The sequence below is a fragment of the Procambarus clarkii genome, chromosome 41 (assembly GCF_040958095.1).
Source record: "Procambarus clarkii isolate CNS0578487 chromosome 41, FALCON_Pclarkii_2.0, whole genome shotgun sequence".
In the NCBI taxonomy this organism is placed as follows: Eukaryota; Metazoa; Arthropoda; class Malacostraca; order Decapoda; family Cambaridae; genus Procambarus; species Procambarus clarkii.
The window spans coordinates 11,650,926-11,663,517 of record NC_091190.1 but is presented as its reverse complement, the minus strand read 5'-3'; the positions used below and the strand labels follow the sequence as shown (position 1 = coordinate 11,663,517).

Below are 12,592 nucleotides of genomic sequence, written 5' to 3'. Positions count from 1 at the left end.
TATAATCCAATTGGAGTAGAGCTATGTCAGACTTAAATCTTTTTGGTATCTTTCCAGTATCCAAGCCTTTTTATTATTACATTAAACACTTGTGTTATCAATATTTTCCATTTCATTATAAATGTGGAATTCATGAAGCTTAGTGGGCGTAGAAGGCCACACTCGACTGTCTGGGAACCATGGGTAGGGTTTGTAGGGTCCCGGTAGTAATGTCGGGTTTGTTTTCGAACCTGACTGTATTTCCTAGGAACAGTAAACAGGTACTAGGATTTAGCTTGCATCCTGGTAAGGATCAGCAACTTGACCCTGGGGAAAGGGCCTCAATATAAGCCTTACAAGTACAGTATGTATAAACTGGCTGCCTGTCCCCCAGACACACTGAATTATAAGCCTCCCTTACCACATAATGTGTGTGTGTTAAGGGGGTAAAAAAAAAAAAATATATATGCTAATACAAGACATTAGACTGATAACATTTATGAAATGTTATGTTGATTGCAAAATTCATGAAAAAGTTATAATATTGGAATAATACACCGAATCTGTTGTTTGTTTATTAGATGTTTGTAAATCAAATAAAATTTACATTTTGGCAAGTCCCTATCAAAGACTAAGGCTAAAATGTTACACAAGATTGCCAGCCATTTTAAATTTTTTTTAAATTGTTCAATTTATCATTAAATGTATTTTAAATTTAAATGCAAAACTATATAATCTGCTTTAGAATGGCTAATGGTAGTTTATTGCCCTACAGGGATGGAAAAAATCCACAAAAACTGAGAACCAATCACATTTTCTTCTAACATGAATCACAGATTCATACATAATATAAATTCATGGAAAAATATATATACAGGCATATAACTACTTGACATACAGGTCATAAATAGTTACATAGTAAAATTCTCATGTAAATCTTAGCACAACAATTCAAAGTGCTTGTATCAAGTACCTGGATTAGTTTTATACAGCACAAAACAATGTATACAGAAGTTTAGTGAATTAAAATATTATACTCTTTGAATGCTGGCATTTATACAGTATCAGTATTTGAACCAAGCAAGATAAAATAAATATTTTCAAATGCATTGAAATACTGTACAACACTTTATTCACTTTTGCTTCCATTAGATATAACGCATTCCATTCTTAAATTACTGTTTTATACAATGCGACTAGTCAACACAGTATGATTCATGAAACGTATGAATAGCAAGATTATACAACACTCACGCATATTATATATAGATACAGATATGTCAAATTCAGCCCAGGAATATTAAGGTTATAAATATCACAAATACCTGTATATGGATAGTTCTATAGGGAAGAAAATTATTGTAATTTTTAAATTACAAGAAGTATAAAGCTTCAACAGACCAACATTGTGCTCCTCACTCATTTGAGGAAATAGCATTTAAATGCAGGGTTCTAGCATACAATAATATTTCACTGGGATTTAAAGATTCAGTCCTCAAAGTACACACAAATTACTCAAATCTGCAAGACGTGTACACCTGCCACATCAAACATCACAGCTTTGCAGGTTAGTAATGAAGAGGAAGTCTACATATCACATAAAGAAGTCTATACTTGTTCACAAATAACACTAGATGATACGTGATAATGATAAAGCATACTGTTCACACTGCAGCTGCACCGGACAGCTCCTACTACCTGTAGTGGTGTGTCAAGTGAGCCAAAGGTGTGACAGTCAAAGGTGATGTCAGATATTAAGGGGTGGTTGTGTTAATGATTCACTAAGGTCCATATCCTGATAGCTTTTAAGGTCATTTGCTGGCACATCTTCAGTAATCATAGCATCACTGCTGCTACCATCACTAGTGTCTGCTCCTTTAACTTGACCATCAAATCGGTCTCCATGTTCCTGATCTCCAAATCGATCTCTATGTTCTTGATTACCAATTTGATTGCTATGTTCCTGTCCCCCAAAATGATCATTATGTTCTTGTTCTACATAATGCTCCCTAGATTCCCTTCTTGCAAACTGTTCACTGTGATCTCGACTAAAGCGGTCATTGTGATCTTGACCACCAAATCGATTACGATGCTCTTGAGTTCCAAAATGGTCTCCATGTTCCTGGTTCCCAAATGAAGCTGTCTGATCACTGTTTAGTGCAGGAGAAACTGGTTTAAATAAATGTGGTGGAGGATCAGGAGTAGGAGCAGGAGTTTCTGCCAGGGAAGCAGGAGAATAAGGAGGAGCAGACAGACCTGGTGAACCAGATGAACACACTGACTCGGGAGTACCCACACTACCTAAAGACCCTGGACCTGCAGGGCTTGGTGTACTTTCCAAACTGCAAAAGAATATTAAAATAAAAACAAAAATAAACAATTAATCTATTTCACGTACTTTTAAGTTCAGGAAAATAGTGATCTAAAATTGAAAATTTTTAGTACACACAAATTACTGTATAAATTCAGTTATAATACTGAAAAACCTATTGCTGGGAATCTACAAGCAGGGCAAGTGCATCTATTGGTAGAGTTCAATCTATTTAAAACTCCTGCTTTATTCCAATCACTCTGGAGAGCTTAATGCATGGCTCCAATCACAACAAGACATATCACCCTTCTTGAGGTTATCTTGAGATGATTTCGGGGCTTAGTGTCCCCGCGGACCAGGCATCCACCCCCAGGAAGCAGCAGCCAGTGACAGCTGACTAACTCCCAGGTGCCTATTTACTGCTAGGTAACAGGGTCATCAGGGTGAAAGAAACTCTTCCCATTGTTTTTCGCTGGCGCCTGGGATCGAACCCGGGCACCAGCACATATGCATATATATATGCATATATATATATATATATATATATATATATATATATATATATATATATATATATATATATATATATATATATATAAATATATATATATATATATAAATATATATATATATATATAAATATATATATATATATATAAATATATATATAAATATATAAATGTGTGTATATCACGAAAATAAACACGTGATTATTATTTGTTCATAAATATATAAATATATAAATTAAATATTTTAGGGGTACCACCTCTGGTGCAATTGCAGGGACCCACATCCTCGAAGAAGAAAACAAGGAGCATTCAGAGAAGATCTTGTGGAATCTCACTGAATACTTTATTCTTTTCTTCTCCTACCACCCCTATTATTTTTTTGTATGTTTTGTTTTATTTTATTGCAATGCTACAGTTTACAGAACACACACACACACACACACACACACACACACATATATATATATATATATATATATATATATATATATATATATATATATATTATATATATATATATATATATATATATATATATATATATATATATATATATATATATATATATATATATATATATATATATAAAAACGAAAAAGACCGAAAAAGTAAGATTAATACAGTAATTCTAACACGAATTTTCTCGATCTTTCTTACGTTTCTTTTCACTGTTGATGGTAATTCAAAGATCAATTCTCCAAAATTCATTTTTATTTCTAGTCTGACGTGACACTTGAGCGCGTTTCGTAAAACTTATTACATTTTCAAAGACTAGTTTACACAAACACACACAACTTTAACTGATTAGAGCTTAAACATCTTTCGAGTTTTTATACCTACATTTGGGTGAAGTGACATGTTACAATAGTTTTGGATGAGGTGAAAATAAACTTTTAACACAAGACAGAACACGAAACAATGAAATACAAACAGGTATTAAAAGTAGGTAACTGCAGAAGGCCTATTTTTATTGGCCCATATTTCTTGATGCTTCTATATTGGAGCGGAGTCTTGAAGTGGGTAGAATATAGTTGTGCATTAATTGGCTGTTGATTGCTGGTGTTGACTTTTTGATGTGTAGTGCCTCGCAGACGTCGAGCCGCCTGCTATCGCTGTATCTATCGATGATTTCTGTGTTTGCTAAGAATTCTCTGGTGATGGTTTGGTTGTGGGAAGAGGCTATATGTTCCTTAATGGAGCCCTGTTGCTTATGCATCGTTAAACTCCTGGAAAGAGATGTTGTTGTCTTGCCTATATACTGAGTTTTTTGAGGCTTACAATCCACAAGAGAGCACAATCCACAAGAGAGCATTTGAAGGCATAGACGACGTTGGTCTCTTTTAAAACGTTCTGCTTTGTGTCTGGAGAGTTTCTCATGAGTAGGCTGGCTGTTTTTTTGGTTTTATAGTAAATTGTCAGTTGTATCTTCTGATTTTTGTCTGTAGGGATAACGTTTCTACTGACAATATCTTTCAGGACCCTTTCCTCCGTTTTGTGGGCTGTGGAAAAGAAGTTCCTGTAAAATAGTCTAATAGGGGTATAGGTGTTGTGTTAGTTGTCTCTTCAGAGGTTGCATGGCGTTTCACTTTCCTTATGATGTCTTCCACGAAACCATTGGAGAAGCCGTTGTTGACTAGGGCCTGCCTTACCCTACAGAGTTCTTCGTCGACTTGCTTCCATTCTGAGCTGTGGCTGAGGGCACGGTCGACATAAGCGTTAACAACACTCCTCTTGTACCTGTCCAGGCAGTCACTGTTGGCATTCAGGCACATTCCTATGTTTGTTTCCTTGGTGTGGAAAACTCCGCTCCTTTCCATGACTGTTACATCTAGAAAGGGCAGCTTCCCATCCTTCTCCATCTCGTAAGTGAAACGCAACACAGAATTCTCCTCAAATGCCTCCTTCAGCTCCTGCAGATGTCTGACATCAGGTACCTGTGTAAAAATGTCGTCAACATACCTGCAGTATATGGCCGGTTTCAAGTTCATGTCGACTAAGACTTTTTGCTCGATGGTACCCATGTAGAAGTTTGCAAACAGGACACCTAGGGGAGAACCCATAGCGACCCCATCTACTTGCTTATACATGTGTCCATCCGGGCTCAAGAAGGGTGCCTCTTTAGTACAAGCTTGGAGTACTTTCCTTAGACTGCTTTCTGGTATGTCAAGAGGAGTACAGGCCGGATCACGGTACACTCTGTCGGCTATCATCCCGTGTGTACCGTGATCCGGCCTGTACTCCTCTTGACATACCAGAAAACAGTCTAAGGAAACTACTCCAAGCTTGTACTAAAGAGGCACCCTTCTTGAGCCTAGATGGGCACACGTATAAGCAAGTAAATGGGGTCGCCATGGGTTCTCCCCTAGGTATCCTGTTTGCGAACTTCTACATGGGTACCATCGAACAGGTCTTAGTTGACATGAATTTGAAACCTGCCATATACTGCAGGTATGTTGACGACATTTTTACACAGGTACCTGATGTCAGACATCTGCAGGAGCTGAAGGAGGCATTCGAGCGGAATTCTGTGTTGCGTTTCACTTACGAAATGGAGAAGGATGGGAAGCTGCCCTTTCTAGATGTAAGTCATGGAAAGGAGCGGAGGTTTCCACACTGCAGTCTACACTAAGGAAACAAACATAGGAATGTGCCTAAATGCCAACAGTGACTGCCCAGACAGGTACAAGAGGAGTGTCTTTAACGCTTATGTCGACCGTGCTCTCAGCCACAGCTCAGGATGGAAGCAAGTCGATGAAGAACTCTGTAGGGTAAGGCAGGTCCTAGTCAACAACGGCTTCTCCAATAGTTTTGTTGAAGACATCATAAAAAGGCAGGTAAACGCTATGCAACCTCTGAAGAGACAACTAACACAACACCTGTACCCCCTATTAGGCTATTTTACAGGAACTTCTTTTCCACAGCTCATAAAATGGAGGAAAGGGTCCTGAAAGATATTGTTAATAGGAACATTATCCCTACAGACAAAAATCAGAAGATACAATTGACGATTTACTATAAAACCAAAAAAAAACAGCCAACCTACTCATGAAAAACTCTCCAGACACAAAGCAGAATGCTTTAAAACAGACCAACGTCGTCTATGCCTTCAAATGCCCACTTGGGGACTGTAAGCCCCAAAGAACTCAGTATATAGGCAAGACAACAACATCTTTTTCCAGCCGATTAACAATGCATAAGCAATAGGGCTCCATTGAGGAACATATAATCTCTTTCCACAACCAGACCATCACCAGAGAAGTCTTAACAGACAACACAGAAATCATCGATAGATACAGCGATAGCAGGTGGCTTGACATCTGCGAGGCACTACACATCAAGAAGTCAACACCAGCAATCAACAGCCAATTAATGCACAACTATATTCTACCCACTTCAAGACTCCGTACCAATATAGAAGCATCAAGAGGAAACATGGGCCAATAGGCCCTTTGCAGTTACTTCCATTCTTCCCTTTCATTTATCCAATTTATAACCATTACACCGTGTTCTGTCTTGTGTTGAAAGTTTTGTTCACCTCGTCCAAAACTGTTGTAACATATCACCTCACCCAAATGCGAGTATATAAGACAAAGCTGTTTAAATGTTAGTATAGTAAAACTCTGTTTAGTGTTAGTTGTGTGTGTGTAAACTAAAGCCTTTGAAAATGTAATAAGTTATTACGAAATGCGTTCCAGTGTCGCGTCAGACTAGAAATAAAAATGAATTTTGGAGAATTGATTGTCAATTACCAACGACAGTAAAAAGAAGTATAAGAAATATTGAGAAAATTCATGTTAGAACTTACTTTTTCGGTCATATTTAACAACATATGTTTGCAAGAGACTGCTACCAAAATATACTAATAAATGTATGTATGTATATGTGTATATATATGTATATCTATATATATATAATATTATTGGTGTATACTGGCAGCAGGTTTTCTTTCAAACATGTTTCATTGAATATGACCGCATATTCTGTATTTATTATTTTCTGGTTTAGGGCTTCTATCCCTCTAACTATTTTCTTAGCATCAGGGCTTAGTTGAAATAGGAGTTCTCCAAAACTCATTTTCGTACTTTTAAGGTGAAGAAAAGAAGTGATTTACTATAGAGTGTATTACACTTATTTATACAATTTGCACAACGTTCGAACCTCCATGGTTCATTCTCAAGTGAACAGATCTTACAATGCTGGTTGATTTTATACCCGCACTGGGTCAGGTGATAATACAATGAAGGTGAAAACATGTGGGGATACATAAGGGATAAATGTGAGGTGAAACATAGAGGTAACTGCAGAATGTTTCACCTTTCTATGTTTCACCTCACATTTATCCCTTATGTATCCCCCCATGTTTTCACCTTCATTGTATTATCACCTGACCCAGTGCGGGTATAAAATCAACCAGCATTGTAAGATCTGTTCACTTGAGAATGAACCATGGAGGTTCGAAACGTTGTGCAAATTGTATAAATAAGTGTAATACACTCTATAGTAAATCACTTCTTTTCTTCACCTTAAAAGTACGAAAATGAGTTTTGGAGAACTCCTATTTCAACTAAGCCCTGATGCTAAGAAAATAGTTAGAGGGATAGAAGCCCTAAACCAGAAAATAATAAATACAGAATATGTGGTCATATTCAATATATATATATATATATATATATATATATATATATATATATATATATATATATATATATATATATATATATATATATATATATATATATATATATAAATAATGTGAGAAAGCTGCATGAACGCACAAGCCATATATCACTAAGAACTCTTTGACCCGGCCAGGATTCGAAACCATGCCGTCCAGTATCGCCCCTAAACGTACACAGTACCGTGACCACCGCACCAATGATCGTCTACCCTCAATCGCCTATGTATGATGTGCGTTCATCGTGACAGTTATTCCCATTGCCTATGTAAGTATTGCACAGCAAAAGGGTTAAAGATATGATATACAGCTCGTTAACCTGTCCTCATACATTGGCCAAATACAGAACTCGTTATTACAGCTAAGACCCGCCTTCCCCCTCCTCCTGACACACACACACACACTTCTGCTAATGACAAGCATAGCTTGAGGATGGGTTAGGCTCACAGGTTTCCAAGAATCAGTCATAAGTAGAAAAATTAAATGTGACTTTGCAGTAGAAGGCTAATTGTGACTTTGCAGTAGAAGGCTAATAAGATACTTATAGTTCACTTGACCTTACATATAATCTTTTAAGATAAACCGCTTCTGAGCAGCATCAGATAAAAATTTTATAGTTAGAATATTAATAGACAATTTAAATTCAAGATTAAAGTGTATCTCTCACTTGCATCTTTACTAAGAGTAAAGACGCTTACTTTCATTGAGTTATTTATATTACACCACCCAATATTTGTAACTAATAAATTATTTTAATATCTATACACAAAGTATATATCAATTTACCTGTGGGGTTGTGTTATAAGGAGGCCACCAATACAACGGTCTGGAGTACAAGTGGAGGCACGCTTGCTAGGGGTCAAAAAAGGTTCACACCGTTCATCCATTTCCCACTTGCGTTTGAGACCAAGAGGTGAAGGACGCAAGGCAATAGGACTCAAACTTCTCCTTGTGGCAAAAGTCTTCTTGGTAGGGGAAGGAGAGGGGCAAAATGAGGTGTTGCGTACATGTTGCTGAAGAGATGGAGAGAAACACTGACGTCCAACTCCTCTAGTGGGGGAAGCACCACAACCAGTGAGAGGAACAACAGTTGGTACAATTGTTAAATGCAGTGGATCGGTAAAGTCTCGCCGCACAGATGATACAGTTCCTGACACTGTTCCAGGAGTATTTGCAACAACACTAGCAGAAACAATGGGTGCAGATATGCTTGTAAGAACACTTTCACTTCTAGCACCTTGGGCCTTTAGGCGCCCAACATCCTCAGTCTGTAGGGAAAAAGAAAAAAGTAATTACAGTAAAATTGTTTCAGAAATGTAATTAAATAATTTTTGTATTTTGATGAGAATAGTAAAAACAAAATAAAAGTAATTTAAACCTTTTGATATTATTTTCCAATAAATTGCGCAAAATAGACTGTCAGAAGTTATTATCCATGAAAAACAAACACAGCAGCACACAGCTGCAGGCATTGCTGTATTACATACAGAAATAATTCAATCCAGCAAACACTGAATGGATGTGGAAAATTTGCTTGAAACCACAGTAAAGTGGTACTGTAACAGATGACAAGAAAGTTATTACTATGCCTTAATATAAAAATACTGCATAGGCAAGTGCTGTACGAAGCACACACCAGTCTACTAAGTGGCAGAGGAATGATTAGTAAAGTACAGAAGACAATTTTTTTTCATCAAGATGGGTTTCATAGTACACAAGTTTGTATGGATCAGATACCTGCATTGAGACAGCTTAGAGGTATGATAAAAGATTGTATATATGGCATTTATGGATGGGGAGAGAGCATATAATCAAGTGGATAAAAGGTCCACAGAGTACTGAGAATATATGGAGTGGACTATTATTGAAAGCTGTGATGAGCTTTTATGCAGGAAGTACAACCTATCAGAGTTCTTAGTGTAATGAGGGACTGGTGTGTGCTAGAAATGTTAGGGTACACCAAGGCTGTCTGGTGTTTCCAAAGTTGTTGTACAGTATATATAATATACAAGGATGGGGTCATGAGGGAGGTCAAAGAAAGAATGCTAGACAATTTGGCAAAATTTGTATAAAACAGGAAAAAGAGGGCATAGAGTGTAATGAATCACCACACTAGGTGGCATCTTAGTAGCTCCAAGATTACTGTACTGACACACTAATAAAGCTCATTTTGAATTCATCAAGCATTTATATCTAGTCCCCACCAAAACCAAGGACTAGAATCTAGCCTGTTTTATGGGACAAGGGAGTACAAGGGAATCTGAGATAAACACCACCACAACCCCTGCTGGAGCTTTGGTTATTTTGGTGCCTTCACCAGCAGTGGCAGATGGGAGGCAAGATGTACTGGACTTACAATCATGAGCTTACCTTTGTTGGAAAACCCACCTTCCAATTACCCTAATTTTGAACTGCATGCCATTGTGATCTAACTTCTTTTTTTTTAACCTGAACATGTCTTTACCATATGCAAACTATTTTGCTAAATTTCTTCCACTTTCTGGAAGATGCTGTCTCCATGTTCAGTGGAACCTCAAATGCAGACCATATTCTAATTACCAATCTGAATTCACAAATAATCTCAAGTTCTGTTTAACTGCCTTTTATAGCTATTTATTTTCACCAAATTTGAATTGTTTATATAATACACATTTTTACATTGTTAAAACCTGCAAATAACACACAATGATTGTTATACAGTACCTAATTATAGTATTTCAATGTGTGATTTTTTCTGTGTTTTTTTGCAGTAATATTATTCAACAGTGTGATGTATTTATATAATGAAATGTGTGAACCAACTGTACAACTAAGCTGGTATGGTGAGTCAAGACAATAATTGAGGTCGCCACACAGTCAGCTGACACTCTCCCCCTCACTCCACAACATTCTTCCTCCCACTATACTGTTTGTGCTGTTTTTACACTATATACACACACATTATATATATAAGTATCTACATGTTTTATTCACCATAACTGTACAACTAAGCTGGTATGGTGTCCAAACAATGTAATGGCTACAAAAAACTGCTTGACAAGTGACACAGCAGTTACCAGATGATGCCACCACCCTCACCAAATTGGCTCCTCCCAACATACTCTTTTTGCTGTTATTACACACGTTACATATAAGTATCTACAAATGTTTTACATAAGTTATATATATATGTATTTGTGTTCACCATAACAAACCACTAAGCTTGTATGGTGAGTCCAGACAATAACAGGTGGCCACACAAAGTCAGCAGCAGAGACGCTGCCTCCCTCATTCCCACCGCATTACTCCTCCCACCATACTACGCACAGCGCTAATTATCATCAAAATCCTGCTATTACCAGAATCCTGGTAATTTTTATCACAGGGGGTCTTCTGTAGTACTACCATCACTAAATAATAGCAGTTACATATATATTTTGACATTTTTGGGCAATGCTGTGGTCACAAGCTGAGCAGCAGTGCTGTTAACTCATGCTGCATGCTTCAGCCTTGGTTGCTCACTCAGTACTGAGGCTCGCACACCTGAGAATGTTGCCCACGATTTTTTTTTTAAATGATGGCATTACTAGAGCCCTGAGGAAACTGATGTGAACCTTGTGTAGTTGTGGAACATTTAAATCATGCACGGGACCCTCAGTCGCCTATGTATAATGTGCACCATTCCAGGACAGTTACTCCTATCGCCTATATATGTATTGTACAGCATAAGGGTTAATCTGTATAAATAGAATGTGGTCAAATAATACTGTATACAAAATAATACATACATTATAAATTAACACACTATGCTGCTGCATTAGATAAGTAACTTCATTAACCACTTAACTGCGCCAACTAAGTATTCTTGGTCGGCGGGAAACTGCACCAACCAAGAAAACTTTTTTATTTTTCCGTACTCATTCTAAATGTGTGTGAGGTTGGTTGTGTGCGAAATCGACTCTTTGGACCTCCAGTGAGAGGCAGTCATCTTGGAAAAAATTCCCAGAATGCCCTAGGGCTGCTGGCTGGGTTAGTACTGAGTGAGCAACCGTGGGTGGCGCACGCGCCTCTGGCTCCCAAACACCTGTCTGACGCGGTGTTGAAAGATAACGCTCTGCGGGTGAAATTCAAACCTTATTGTTTGAAGAACATAAGGGTCATAATATTGGTGAAGCTAGGCGTAATAAGGACCTAACACAAAGGTCGGATGCAAGTGATACAGCACCTATGAGGACAATACAGCGAACGTATCCAGATGTAGCTCTGAGTCACTCTTGCAATCCTATGCTATCTCCAATCTTTTTAGATGATACATAGATGAATCATTTTCTGCGTTCAGTGATGATGCATCTAATACAAGTAGCGTAGATGAACAGTGTTAGCGGCTTCCATAGTGGTGTTTTCCATAGATATTTTCAAGAATACCTGAATCTCTTCCTAACTGTACAAGAATCCTGAATCTCTTCCTAACTGTACAAGAATGTAACAACTCTTGTATATATCTCAAAAAAAAAAAAAAAAAAAAAAAAAAACTGACGGACACTCTGAGGCTAGCTGAATCTCTTCCTGTGTGGAACCATACAAAGCGATCTTTTCAAGACTACCTTACAAATTGATCTTTTCCTATAATCTTTTCAATACTACCTTATGGTTTACAAGCTTGGCTACATACAACCTACAAGTACTAAAGCCAAGGGTGTATGTGAGTGCGTTATTTGCAAGCACACAGAATGAAGAAACGGGAAGTGAAAATTTATCTGTACCTGGTACAATGAGAGCTAAGTCGCGCTGTGCACCATGGACTACTTCGTTGATTATTACTCGCTTCCAAAGTACTGAGTGTGTAATACAGTGTGTTACTGTGTGAATAGTATGTGAAACTGTACATATTGTAATTTTTTTGAATTTGTAACAAGTAATATTGCAACAATAAACATTTATTGTGGACACATTACTGACACATGTATCACAGTTCCATGGAACATTATGAAGATTCTACTGTATACATATTGTAAAGGACACAAATATGCATCATATACGATAAAAAAACAAATAAAACTGCATTGAAAATACATAGAACAAATAATTGAAAATATGAACAAATCCACAAAGGCCGTAACGAGGATTCGAACCTGCGTC

At 37.3% G+C, this 12,592-nt stretch overlaps 1 protein-coding gene across 3 annotated transcripts in view; it reads right to left on the bottom strand.

Annotated features, from left to right (window-relative positions):
• Positions 1–541: 541 nt before the first annotated feature.
• Positions 542–12,592, bottom strand: part of LOC123761059 (PPP2R1A-PPP2R2A-interacting phosphatase regulator 1) — a 52,336-nt gene continuing 40,285 nt past the window's right edge. For all 3 annotated transcript variants that reach the window (XM_045746942.2, XM_045746941.2, XM_069339340.1), the window contains 2 exons: positions 8,261–8,742; positions 542–2,321 (listed from right to left, as the gene is read on the bottom strand). In XM_045746942.2, the coding sequence (XP_045602898.2) occupies positions 1,727–2,321; positions 8,261–8,742 (1,077 nt within the window). In that variant the 3' untranslated portion in view covers positions 542–1,726. The remainder of the gene's footprint in view (positions 2,322–8,260; positions 8,743–12,592) is intronic.